Below are 13,573 nucleotides of genomic sequence, written 5' to 3' on the forward strand. Positions count from 1 at the left end.
CTCCCTACCTACCTACCACTCGCCAACCCTCCATCTAAGGTGCAGCACTTCACTGACTGCCACCCCTATCCTACTATCCCTCCCCCTCCCCGCCCCAACCTTCTCCTTACTCCCACCCAGTCACCACTCCCGTCATGCACTGGTGCTGTTGCTCGCAATGTGGCATCAGATCTTCAGGTGCCTGAGATTGCATTTGTGTGTGTGTGTGTGTGTGTGTGTGTGTGTGTGTGTGTGTGTGTGTGGAGGGGTATATATATATATATATATTCCCTCTCCCCCCCTCTCACCCTCCACACGCGCGCGCGCACACACACACACACACACACACACACACACACACACACACACACACATATCTCCGTCCCCCCTCCCCCCTCCCTCCCCCCTCCCTCTCCCCCCTCTCTCCCTCCACACACACACACACACACACACACACACACACACACACACACACAATATATATATATATATATATATATATATATATATATATATATATATATTCCCTCTCCCCCCTCTCTCCCTACACACACACACACAAATGCAATTTTTTTTTTTTTTACAAAGTCCTTATTGGCCAGAAGCTTAAGAGTGTCTTTTTGTTGCGTCTATCTGTGACTCGGCATCTCCACTACATGTCATCTCAAAGACATGAGATCTTCCTTTGTAATCCATGATACCCCTTTAGTAGTTGGTTTTCCAAAACATGACCTATCCAGTATGAAACACTGGAAAATCCAGGATGGAATGTAACAATATTATGAAAAGGATAGTTGCTACTCACTATGTAGTGGAGATGCTGAGTCGCAGAAAGCCACAACAAAAAAACTTTCAGAAAGTTAGCTCTCAGCCAACAAGGCCTTTGTCAAAAAAAAGACCTCCCCCCCCCCCCTCCCCCACAACGGCCGCACTCGCACATGTGTGTACAGAAACACAACTCTCACACTCTCTCACACACACACACACACACACACACACACACACACACACACACACGTGACCATAGTCTCTGGCAGCTGCCAGAGACTGCGGTCGTGTATGTAGGAGTTGCGTTTGAGTGAGGTGAGTGAGCGAGTTGTTATTACCCAGGATGAGACTGTTATGATTAGTGGCCCTTCCTCTTTGCTATGGATATTGTCTTCCAGGTCATTACTGTGGAATGCAAATGGTAATGATTCCAAGCAAATTACATTGTGCGTGTGTGAACTGTGTTCATGATATTATTATTGGGTTTGGTACTGTCAGGACAGACCTCAAATGTAATGATACCTTACCATTAATGTTCTTCACCTCCTGCAGATGTCCTTGTAGGTTCCAGATTACCGATTCAAAAGATGTCATTTAAGCTCTGTAGTATTACATGCTGGTGGGGCAGATGACCTTTCCCACTCCCTATTTATTATGACAAGGAGAGATGATCATGGCATAATAGTAACATAGTATTAGGTAATAGTGAAACACATAGTTTGTGCAGTCGTTTTGTTTCACGCTTGTGAGATTTTGAATAGAGAATGATCTTCAGTTGTGACCACATAATAGTTCTCCGTCATTTAAAGATGTCTTATGAATGCATTGCTAAGCCATGAGCTTTGTCAGGTATGATTTTTGCCGATATTTATTCCTGCGACTGACAGAGAAGATTCAGAAAACCACCCTTGCGTGTGGAGTTTCAAGAAAGCTCAAAATTTTTCAGCATTGTCACCAGAACTGATCTTGTCCCTTTGGTTCAGAGCTGAGTGGAAAGACTGAATCAGAGACTTTTGGAGTTGTGTGACAAGTTAGGCTGCAACTTCCTGGACTTTCATCATAGGATTGAGAACTGTAGGGTCCACCTAAATCGGGCTTACTGTGTGTGGGGTGCACACAAGGGTTTTTACATTACGCGATTCTCCATTCAATTCAGATAACAATAGCTGTGCCAAACTCAGAAGTATCAGTGTAAGTTCGAAGGAAATGCCTCGCACAGATGAGAGTATTAAAATCCTAAAGATGAACTACCGAAGCATTCGCAGCAAAGTGCCAGAGTTTGAAGAGCTCATGAAAAGCAGTGGAGCTCACATAATACTAGGTACAGAAAGCGGATTGAAACATGAAATTGACAGCATTGCGATTTTTGGAAACAATTTAAATGTATATCAAAAGGATAGGCATATGGGAAATGGAGGTGGTATATTTGTTGCAATAGACAAGAAACTCGGATCCACCAATGTAGAAATTGAAGCTGTATGTGAGATTGTTTGGGCAAGCCTCAGTATTGTAGTTTTAAACTGTACTGGAAAAGAACCAGAGCTCCAAATGCTAATAGAAAGCACCGAATTTCAAATCATTATAGGTGCAAAAAGCTGGTTGAAGCCAGAAATAAGCTCAGCCGAAATTTTTACAAAGCATCTAATTGTGTTAATAAAAGGGTAGACTAAACACAGTTGGCAGTGGAGTGTTTGTTGCATTCAGTAGTAGTTTGCCTTGTATTGAAACTGAAGTAGATAGTTCCTGTGAGTTAGTATGGGTAGGATGTTGCAATAGTAAATGCTTTCATTCTGTGGAAAAGTAACCTTTTTCCTGTGAGGCAGCTTTCAACTGTGAGAAATATGGAGAGAAGGGGAAGGTAAGCATTCATCACAAAAAATGAACCAGGAGCTTGTGAAATTTCCTGTTTCATATCAAATCAAGAGAAAAAATAAGATAACAGTACTGAATAAAACCAGTATAAATTAATAATTGGTTCCCTTTACCAACCTTCTGACTCAAATGATACAGTTGCTGAACAGTTAGAAAAAAAAACCATGAGTGTCATTTCAGTTAGGTACCCTACCCATAAAATTATGGCTCATGACGACTTCAATCTATCTGTGATACATTTGTGAAAATACATGTTTAATGTCGGTGGTAGGCTATAAAACCATCTGAAATTGTACTGAGTGCGTGCTTTCTCAGAAAATTATTTTCAGAAGATGACTTGGAATGTGAATTGTTGCAAAAACAAACTTGACCTATTAGCAACAAATAATCCCGACCAAATAGAGAGCATCATGACAGATACAGAGATTAGTGACCACAGGATCGTTGCAGCTAGACTGAATGCCGTAACACCAAACTACCAAAAATGAATGCAAGATACATGTACAGTCTCCATTCCTTCCAGTCAGACTATGTAAGTGGTTTAAATTCAAAGAAATAATATTGATGGCATTTGAGAGAGATATACCAAATAAATTAATAAGAGATGGTACTGATCCCGCTGTGGTACACAAAATAGGTCTGAACACTGTTGCAGAAGAACCATAAATCATATTAAATTTAAAATAATTCAAAATCCCCAAGACTGGCAAAGTTTTACAGAAGTGTGAAATTTGACAGAAAATGCAGAGAGATGTAAAGTACACCAGTGGCAAGAAGCAATCGATACTTTCACTGCGCAATAATGATGGTGATGTTATTGATAACAGTACCACTAAAGCAGAGTTATTAAACACGATACCCAAAATATCTTCACAAAAGTAGACAATGTATGTACTCTAAAATTTGAATCAAGAACAACTGCCAACGTGAGTAACTTAGAAGCAGGTATCCTCAGTGTATTGAAGCAGCTTAAAACACATCAGAAAGGCAAGTCCTCCAGTCCAGACTGTATACCAGCCAGGTTCCTTTCAGAGTATACTGCCACACTAGCTCCATACTTAGCAGTCATCTACAATCACTTGCTCTTCAAAAGATCCATATTCAAAGAATGGAAAATTGCACAAATCAAACCAACACCCAAGAAAGGAAATAGTAGTAATCTGCTGAACTGCAGACCTGTATCCTAATGTCAATTTGTAATAAGTTTTTGGAACATGTACTGTGCTCAAACATTATGAATTGCCTTGAAGAAAACAGTTTCATGACAAAAAGCCAGCACAGATTTAGAAAATATCATTCTTATGAAACACAACTGTTTCTTTATTCTCACAAAAAAATGAGTGCTGTTGACGGGGGACATCAAATTGATTCCATATTTTGAAATTTCCAGAAGGCTTTTGACACTGTTTCTCACTTGTGTCTTCTAATCAAGTTGCATGCCTGTGAAAGACCATCACAGTTCATAACAATTAATGGAAAGTCATTGAGTAAAACAGAAGTAATAGCTGGCCTTCCCCAAGGAAGGGTTGTAGGCCCTGTGTTGTTCCTGATCAATGTAAACAATTCCGCAGCCTTCTTCAATTGTTTGCAGATGATGCTGTCATTTACCATCTTTTAAAGTCATTATATGATTGAAACAAATTGCAAAATCATTTAGAAAAATCTCTCTATGGTGCAAAAAGTGGCAGTTGATTCTTAAAAAGTGTGAAGTCATCCATATGAGTACTAAAAGGAATCCACTACATTGCGTTTCCTCAATAAATCACACAAATATAATGGCTGTAAACTCAACTAAATACTTAGTGATTATAAATATGAATAACGTAAATTGGAACGCTCATGTAGATAATGTTGTGGGGAAAACAAACCAAAAACTGATTTAATGGCAGAGCACTTAGGAAATGTAACGGGTCTCACAGAGTGACTGCTTGCACTATGCTTGTCTGCCCTCTTCTGCACTATTAATGTACAATGTGGGGGCATCAGATAAGATTGATGGGGGACATCAACAAAGTTGAAAGAAGGGCAGCTCGTTTTGTATTATTATGAAACAAGGGATATGATACACAAATTGGGGTGGCAGTCATGAAAACAAAGGTGTTTTTCACTGCGGTAAGATGTTCTCATGAGATTTCAATCACCAACTTTCTCATTGGAGTATGCTAAAATTTTGTAGGTGCCCACCTACATAGGGAAGTGTTCGTTTTTCCCTTGCACTGTTCAGGAGTGGAACAGAAGAGAAGTAGCTTAAAGCTGGTTTGATGAATCCTCTCCAAGGCCCTCAATTGTGACTTGCAGAGTAATCGTGTAGATGTAGACATAATAATGATACTTGTTTCCTTCTGTTACATACACGTGACTCTTGAAATAATTGTAAAATGATAAACAACAGTTGGAATCTAGAATCATGGCTGGACTCTGTATCCTTTCCAAAAGCAAGAAACCAGCTTTTATGGTAATATGTGAAACTTCAATTATTTCAGTCACAAAAGTGCAGACTGCCTAGGGGCTTGCCTTCAGTGTTTGCAAAACTATTTGTGACTTTGAATAAAACTGTTTTACAACCAGTGCACTTCATTTCATTCAAAATGTGGATATTTGGCTATGGACTGCAGTTTAATGTAACATGCTGAAGAGAGAGGATGGTGAGCCAGACACAGATCAGATTTGTGTGCCGTATTAACTGCTATTGGTCTTGTACACTAGCCAGATTGAGTGTGGTTCTCAGATGGTTTTTTTAATGCTCATTTAGGCAAATGATGGGCTGGTCCCTAATATCTGTCTTGAAAATAAGGTACCTAAACTGTTGAAACATAACACACAAAATTAAGTTTACACAATTCAGTATGATGCATCCAACTTCCCTTTCCCTGGTTGACTGATAACTATGGCAGCAGTAAGGTCATTCACCCACAAAGTTAAATTAAAATTAATTTGCCAAATCACAAAAACCACTGACTGCATACAACAGGATGAATGCTGGGAAAGAGACAGACACACTTTTGAGGTGATGGTCAAATTTTATATCGAAATGACAATCAGCCAGAATTCTCTCTCTATTAACACTCGTCATTACTTGAGGTGACAGTTGTGGAGGTTGTGGTGCTACATACTGCTCAACTGCATATAGGAAGTGTTGGGGGGTGAGTATCATGTCACTGGCATTGTGAAGCTTACTGCAAGGTTGGCTCAGATGACTGTTAATCTAGGGGAGTTATGTAGGAATTTTATGAAAGAGGGTCGGGTAGTGATTGTGGGTGGAGCTGGGAATAGTCTTCGTAGGGGTGGGGAATATGATGCAGGTGGTGACCTCGTAAGGATAGCTACTCAAACTCGTGGCACTTATGTGCATTTCGTGCAACTTTTTCAGCGTCATGATCGGCCTCATCATAATGGTGCTGTTAGCTGTGTTGACATGGGGTTGGAGAGAGCACTTATGGTGGAGGGCATGGCTCACATTGTAGTGGTGCCAGTTTAGTTTATCAATCAATCAGGTTTCTCTAGGCATGGCCTGCACCTCAGTAGGTATGGGAATGGGAGGCTGGCAAAGCTTATAGGTGACAGTGTAGTGGGTGGTGGTGGGATCACTAGTGGAAAAATTTCTATAGTAGTTGGTGTTAGAACTGCACCTTTTTTATATAAAAGTCAGCTGATAGGTGTCCCTGCTTGAAGGAAGACACTCAAGGAAGACACTCTAACAAAGGAATCTCCTTCAGAGGAAGACAGGTATCCAAGTAGTGAAGAAATTAGCATATTTCATCAAAATATGTGGGGTATAAAGTTAGTGAACTGCTTATAGATGTTGACTAGATATTATTGGTACATCAAAGCACCACTTAAATAATTTGACAATTTAGAGGCTTTCCTTTACCAGGATACAGATTAGCTAGCTGCTTTCCAAGGAGTCCTTTGCGGAGTGGGGGAGTGGCCATGTACATAAAAAAGCAGTATTCCATTTGAGTCTGTAGATATATCACGGCATTGCACTGAACAGGTATTTGAATGTTGTGGAGGGGCAGTTGAATATAGTAAAACTAACTTCTAATTGTTGTTATTTATAGATCCACTAATTCTGACTTCATAGCATTTCTGGTCAAGCTAGAGAGGGTTCTTGGTTCACTTTATAGGAAGTTCCAAAAGTTAGGTATATATGGTGACTTAAATATTAACTTTGTATGTGATTGTGCAAGAAAAAGAATGTCAGAAGATCTCCTAAGTTCATATGATCTGATGCAAACTGTGTCTTTTCCGATGAGGGTGGAAGGGAACAGTGGCATAACCATAGGCAGTATTTTTATTCATTCTTCGTTACCAGATGGGCATTGTCTTAGTAAAAGGGTGAATGGTGTTTCAGACCATGATGCTCAAATTTTAACTGTAAAAGGTTTTTGTACTCAAGCAAATGATATATCTAATTACAAACTATGTAGAAAAGGTAATGCAAGGCAATAGTGTTTTTTTTTAAACCTCGTTAAGGAACAAGAGTGGTAGGATATTTATAGTGCCAATAACATAGATGACAAATATAATGTTTCCTTAACACATTTCTCACGCTCTTTGGAAGTTGCTTTCCATTAGAATGTTCTAAACAGGGCACCCTGGGCGACTGAGTAATGGGATAAGGATGTCGTGGAACAAAGTGGGAATTATATCAAAATGTTAGAAGTTGTCACAATTGAGCTACAGTAGCCCATTACAAACAGTATAGTAAGGTGCTTAAAAATATTATTTGGAAGGTAAAGAGTATGTGTTATGCAAATAGATTAGCTAATTCACAGGATAAAATTAAAACCAAAGTGAATTCCAAATACGTTTAACGGGTTAAAGTGTAGTGAGCTCACTTTCTGTAGAATAGCAGCATTACCATCACCTTCTACCATGCTGTCATCTATGTTCTTTGGTGATAAACATTGTCATCGTAATATGTAAGAATTTAACAACATCAATGTCGGGCCAAACAGTAAGGTGGATCATCACATACTTACGACTTTCGAACAGTCAAACATTCTTTGTGTCTGCCAATGCTGATTTCACAGCACACCATCATCAGACATTCACGTTCATATATGGGGATTATTGTGTGTTCGATCAGTCTGTAATCATAGAGGGGATATTCCTTACATTCAACATTGATTGTGCTGTCTCAGTGAAGAACACTGACCTTGTTTAGTGTGTCCCATTCACTGTTCCACCCCAAAATATTTTGGGTACTGTGGTATTGAGTAATAATGGACTCAATTTGTATGACTTTGTCCTAATGATAAGTACAGGATTGCACATCATAGAGATTGTGAAGTACTCATTCAGCTTAAGCCCACCACATGCATAGAGATTGTGAAGTACTCATTCAGCTTAAGCCCACCACATGCTCTGCAAATGGGTGATCAAACTTACCGTTTGTTCAGTTTAGCAGTAGCCGTAAATATGCAACCATACTTGTTTTATAGATTAGCCCATGTAGGTGTACTGTAGTTGCGTCAAACGTAGTTTACAGCATAGCTGCAAGATTTTTTAAGTAGGTTTGCTAGGCTGGCTGCCAACCAAAACTTTGGAAGAGTTAGGAAGGAGTTTGGGGAAAACATTAGTCATGTCAGTGTTGACACATGATAGCAGTCCAGGCACTATTCATATCTGCTTGTGTTGTAACTGCAGGTGACAGGACTGTAGGGAAGTAATTTATTGGTGCTGGATGGATGTACTGATAACCAGACAATCATTTGCATTTGTACAGAATGAGTGGCACTAATTAGCAAAATAAAAGTTCCATTATTTGTGGTAAAAGAAAGCAGCAGTAACCCAGTAACCTGGATTTCAAAAATAAAAAAAAGATACTTTGAAGAATATTGGAAATGACAGAAACTTTTATAGGACTAAAATAATAAATTGTGAATATCAAGAAAGAAATGTGTTGCTGTGAAAGACCAATATCTTGTAAATTTTGATACTCCGGTGAATGTCGGCATTCGTATTGTTCCTTTGTGTCTACAAAATATTTGCTAAAACTGTTCGCCTTGCTAGCCTTCAGTACGAGTTAGAGCATAAGATATTTTTAAAAAAAATCAAGCAAGTGTTGCATATGCCAGCAGACATTCCAAATGTTGATAAACAACAATGTGTTCAGGGCTGTTATAAAATATACGCTATGGTATACTGAAGAGTCTATTATGGCTCAAGCAAGATGAAAAGTATTGGCAGTGGTGTGTACAGCTCTTAATAAAGATTAGGTGTAGTGATGAATACTTCACTACATAGTCAGGAATTCTGTATGTATGTAGTGGAATTTACATTATATGAGCATTGTAGCATGAATAGAAACAGAAAAGTTACATAGATTATTGTATTCTGCCATCATAGTTATTGCTTTTAGCAACACACTAATATGACCAGTCACATTAATATAATCGCAATCCAAAATCCTGAATAACCATATTTTGCAGTGTGAACCACTGTGAGACATGGAGGAAGAGTAAGTGAGATTCTGGGAAGTACCAAAAAGGATGTGGAGCCATGCCGACTCCTGTGCTGTGGCCATCTGTATTCATGGCATGAACAGACTGACTGAGGTGATCCCACAGATATTTGATTTGGTTTAAAATCAGAGTTTGGTGGCCAAGAGAATATGAGGAACTCATCCTGATGCTCTTCGAACCACACACATCCCCTGCGAGCTGTGTGACACATTGCATTGCCCTGCTGTTAGGTGCCATCGTGCCGATGAAAACTGCATGTAGGGGTGGACATGATCCCCAAGGATAGATGTATGTTTTTATTGATCCATTGTGGCTTCCAGAATAACAAGATCATCCTGGGAATGTTACAAAACATTCCCCAGACCATAACGTTGTTGCACAGTGTTTTCTTCCAAATGTTTCACACCACACATGCCAACAGCTGTCTGTTGGATGGAGCATAAAACACGATTCATCTCAAAAGGCCACTCATCGCCACTCTGTGGACATCAAAATGCGGTATTAGCATGCAAATTCCAGCCTTTGTCGCCCATGAACAGCAGTCAACATGGCTGTATGAATGGCATGTGCTGTGGAGGCCCATATGCAGCAGTGTTTGCTGGACTGTCATTGAGGTGACACTGTTGGTAGCACTTTGGTTCATTGGGCAGTAAGTTGCTCAACAGGTGCACGTCTATTCGCCTGTATACATCTCTGCAACCATCATTCGCCCCTGTCACCTATGGCCTGTGGTGCACCGCAGTTACCTCAATCCAAGTTTCATATAGCACCATTTTGCCAAGCATGATGTACTTTGAGCATGATAGCACACAAGCAGTTTACTAATTTAGCCATTTTGGAAATACTTCCAGCCTTGGCCCAAAATCTGTTTGGACATGAGATAAATTGCTCCGTTTCTGCTTTACAAGCATTGTTTCTCTTGCCACTTTCCCACCACCGACTCACTTTATATGTACTTCACTGCTAATGCTGCCGCCAGCTACCTGTGAGTGGCTATTGCACATTGATGTCGAATGTAGGTAGTGGTGAATGAGCCGTGTGTGTTGCTGAACGTTCATATGTAAATATTACTTCAAAAATTTTCATCTAGCAGTTTGTTCCTCTGCCTGACACCCTAACTTTATTTTTTCAGGAACAAATGCTGATGGGGAACCAGTGTATTTAAATGACATATGGCCACTGAGAAAAGAGATACAAGCAGTTGAACAAAAATTTGTTATTCCTGCTATGTTCCGAGAAGTTTACGAAAAAATCGAAAAGGGGAGTCCAAATTGGGTGTCTCTTGTTGCACCAGAAGGAATTTTGTATCCATGGGATAGTAACTCAACCTACATTAAGCACCCTCCATTTTTTGAAAGCATGACTAAGGTAAGATGAAGTTCAATTTGTGAATTATTGACATATGTTGTGTTTTATCTTAGCAGGGTACCAACCATGTCTATGTGTAAAGATACAAATTAACAGCCATTATTTCTGAAAGTTTTGCTATGTTTCTGACCACCTAAAAAATTTTTACGCAAAAGAAAAACACTGTTTTGTTGTTTCACTGTGTATACATTCTCCAGTAGTTTCTCAGAATAAATTCTCAATGTCTTGGTCAGCACTCCTAATGATTTCGGGATAATATATAATTTTATGTGGCACAAATATTAAAAATTTTCTTTGGATTCATTTGTTATCTGCTTGCTGTTTCATCTGGTTTGTAATATATATTTAATAAAAATATCAACAAAAGGATGATTGCACTTAAATCATAAATAAATATATTTACGTGCTAAGTGATGTCAATTTAGAGGTTGGTAGCTGATTACTTTTATTTGAGACTTCCTCAGTTGTCTATAAAGCCTTATAACCTTCTCTTAGATATGCTACTAAAGTTGCATCACTCATTTTTAGTGTGAAACACTGGATTTGCAGTGTATGTTTTATTATTCTAAAGGAAGGCATCAGCATCGTTTGAGAATTTTGGTTAAAGTGTAAGTTGTCTGGTTAAGACTGAAGCATAATGTTCACTTTTTAGTTTTAACACTTTTTATTTTTGTGTTTACTCATCACAACATTCTTTAAAAAATTCACAAATGCCATTACCATGTAACAGTTTTAACACACACATCAGTTAGTTCTGAAGAAGTTAACCGTGACTGTGGAATATAAGAATAATTCTTTGCTTAATGTCTAATTTGGTTTTACATCACGTAACTTAAATTTGTAAAATGGTCATATATAAGTGGCATTTGTTATGAATGAATGATTTCAAGAAGAAAAGTAAAAACAAGATAGAGTTTGCATATGTACATACACTGTTGTGAATTTAGGTTACCATAATAAAGCAGGCCACACCAACTCGAGCACTTAGTGCTTTTACCCTCCCTCCCCTAACCTCTTTCCTCCCATGTAGTGGCAGTAGCAGCACATGTGGGACACACACACACACACACACACACACACACACACACACACACACACAGAGCTTGCTCTCACGTTGTCGTTGTGCGCTGAAGTACCCATTTCGAATCAGATCAGGTGGGACCCAATTAATCTGCCCTGTGAGTGTTCAGTATGAGCAGAAGTGGTTACTATTTAGGTGTGCCATTTTTTAATGCTCTGTGGAAAGATTTGTATTTGTTTGTAAAGTCTGATGGGAAGGCACTGTGCTTAATGTGCCATTCTACCTTAAATATCAAAGCATCACTGTCACTATAAAAATAAAAACTTCTCAACATGCAAGGGGTTGTTGGATCAGGCAGAAGCAAACAGATTACTAAATTACCATCATAATTGTCACAATCTGAAGAGGTAAACCTTGTTTCATTCTAAAATAAAAATGAAAATCTACCATTTTGTAATTGTACTCATATCTACTGAAACTTGCACTATTTCTCTTTAGATATTGTTGTTAAACTAAATTATGAGACTGTTTTGTGTGGTAAGATTTTAAAGTTGATTATTGCTATTGCTGTCCTGCAGACATCTGAGCTGGACTGCACATGGTCAGTTTGTAAAAGAGTGTTTTGTAGAGTGTTCAGAAATAATTTGCCCAGCTGTAGTGGCCCAATGTGAGGCGTTAAGGTTGTTTGAACATACAATTTCTTGAAGAACACAAGAAATTGATGCAGAATTGAAGAGCAGTTGCACAATAAATGTCGTAACTTTGTAGAGTACTTGATTGCCCTTGATGAGAGCGCTGACAATCACAGCATAGCTCAACTTGCAGTTTTCGTAAGGGGTGCTGAAGAAGATTTCACTGTTACCGAGGAACTGTTGGATGTTATTTATTTGAAATGTACCATAGTTGGGGAAGATATAATTCCTGGCTGTAGAAGAACAGCTATGCAAAAATTTACCAGATGTTTAGGTGCACCATGGATAAAGTTGCAAAAATTGTGAATTTTTTTTTTTAGAAAGCAAAGCTTGAATTATCGGGAATTAAGTCAGTTTCAAGGAGGAAATTTGGACAATATTTCCTCTCCAAAATTCTTGAATTTAGATATTTATGAACACATCAGTGAGTGCACAAAAGTGTTTCAGTCATTGCTTATAAGATTTTGAAGATTGGTTTGAAGGTAAAAATAAAATAAATTAAAAAAACTTGACATGGCTGCCCCATATTCTTCACCTGAAGACTAAATGCATGAGGAAGCTTAATGCTCTCTGCCGCCTGGCGCACGCATCTTGGGGTGCAGATCATGGTGCTCTTCTCCATCTTTACTGTGCTCTGGTCTTGTCCAGACTAGATTATGGTGGTCAGGTTTATGGCTCATAAGGTTTATGGCTCATTGGCTCGATCCACTCTGAAAATACATTGTGAGGTGCATCTGGCTGTTGATGCCTTTCGCACTAGTCCTGGTGGCAGTCTCCTTGCAGAAGCGAGGATTCCCTCGCTACAAATACAATGGAGTCAACTCCTAGTTTCTTAAATAATCACCATTCACCAACTCCCTGACCATCCCATGTACCCTGCCCTCTTTGCAAACGAGGGATGTCGCCCTCCTGATAATCACCCATGAGTAGGATTGCCCATTGGAATGCATCTCACTTCCCTCTGTCGGGATCTCCATCTCCACTCACTGGAATGCGCCTCATGTATTTCCTCACGCACCCCTCTTGGATGGTGCCTAGACCACAGATTAGGACTTACCTATTGGAGGGTCCTAAGGTCTCTGTAACCCCTATGGTCCTCCGGTGTCTTGTACATTCCATTCTTGCAGAGTTCCAAGGTGCTACCACTTCTACACTGATGCTTTTAAGGTGATAGATAAGGTGGGGATACGCTTTCACGTTTCCTGCTGGACTGGAACACCATTTACTGCCGGGATCGTGTAGCGTGTTCACAGCAGAGCTGCTGGCAATTGACAGAGCCCTCCATTTTGTTACTCAGGCTTCCCTCCACAGTGTTTAAATATGTATTGACTCAATGAACAGCCTGCAGGCTCGACAGATGCTACTCTCGTCACCCTTTGGTCTCTGCTATCCATGATCTCGCA

General features: G+C 39.4%; 1 protein-coding gene across 3 annotated transcripts in view; it reads left to right on the plus strand.

Annotated features, from left to right (window-relative positions):
* LOC126482289 (cytoplasmic aconitate hydratase-like) overlaps window positions 1-13,573 on the plus strand; it is a 328,052-nt gene that overhangs the window by 256,363 nt on the left and 58,116 nt on the right. For all 3 annotated transcript variants that reach the window (XM_050106284.1, XM_050106283.1, XM_050106285.1), the window contains one exon: window positions 10,222-10,457. In XM_050106284.1, the coding sequence (XP_049962241.1) occupies window positions 10,222-10,457 (236 nt within the window). The remainder of the gene's footprint in view (window positions 1-10,221; window positions 10,458-13,573) is intronic.

The sequence above is a fragment of the Schistocerca serialis genome, chromosome 5, assembly GCF_023864345.2.
Source record: "Schistocerca serialis cubense isolate TAMUIC-IGC-003099 chromosome 5, iqSchSeri2.2, whole genome shotgun sequence".
Lineage (NCBI taxonomy): Eukaryota > Metazoa > Arthropoda > Insecta > Orthoptera > Acrididae > Schistocerca > Schistocerca serialis.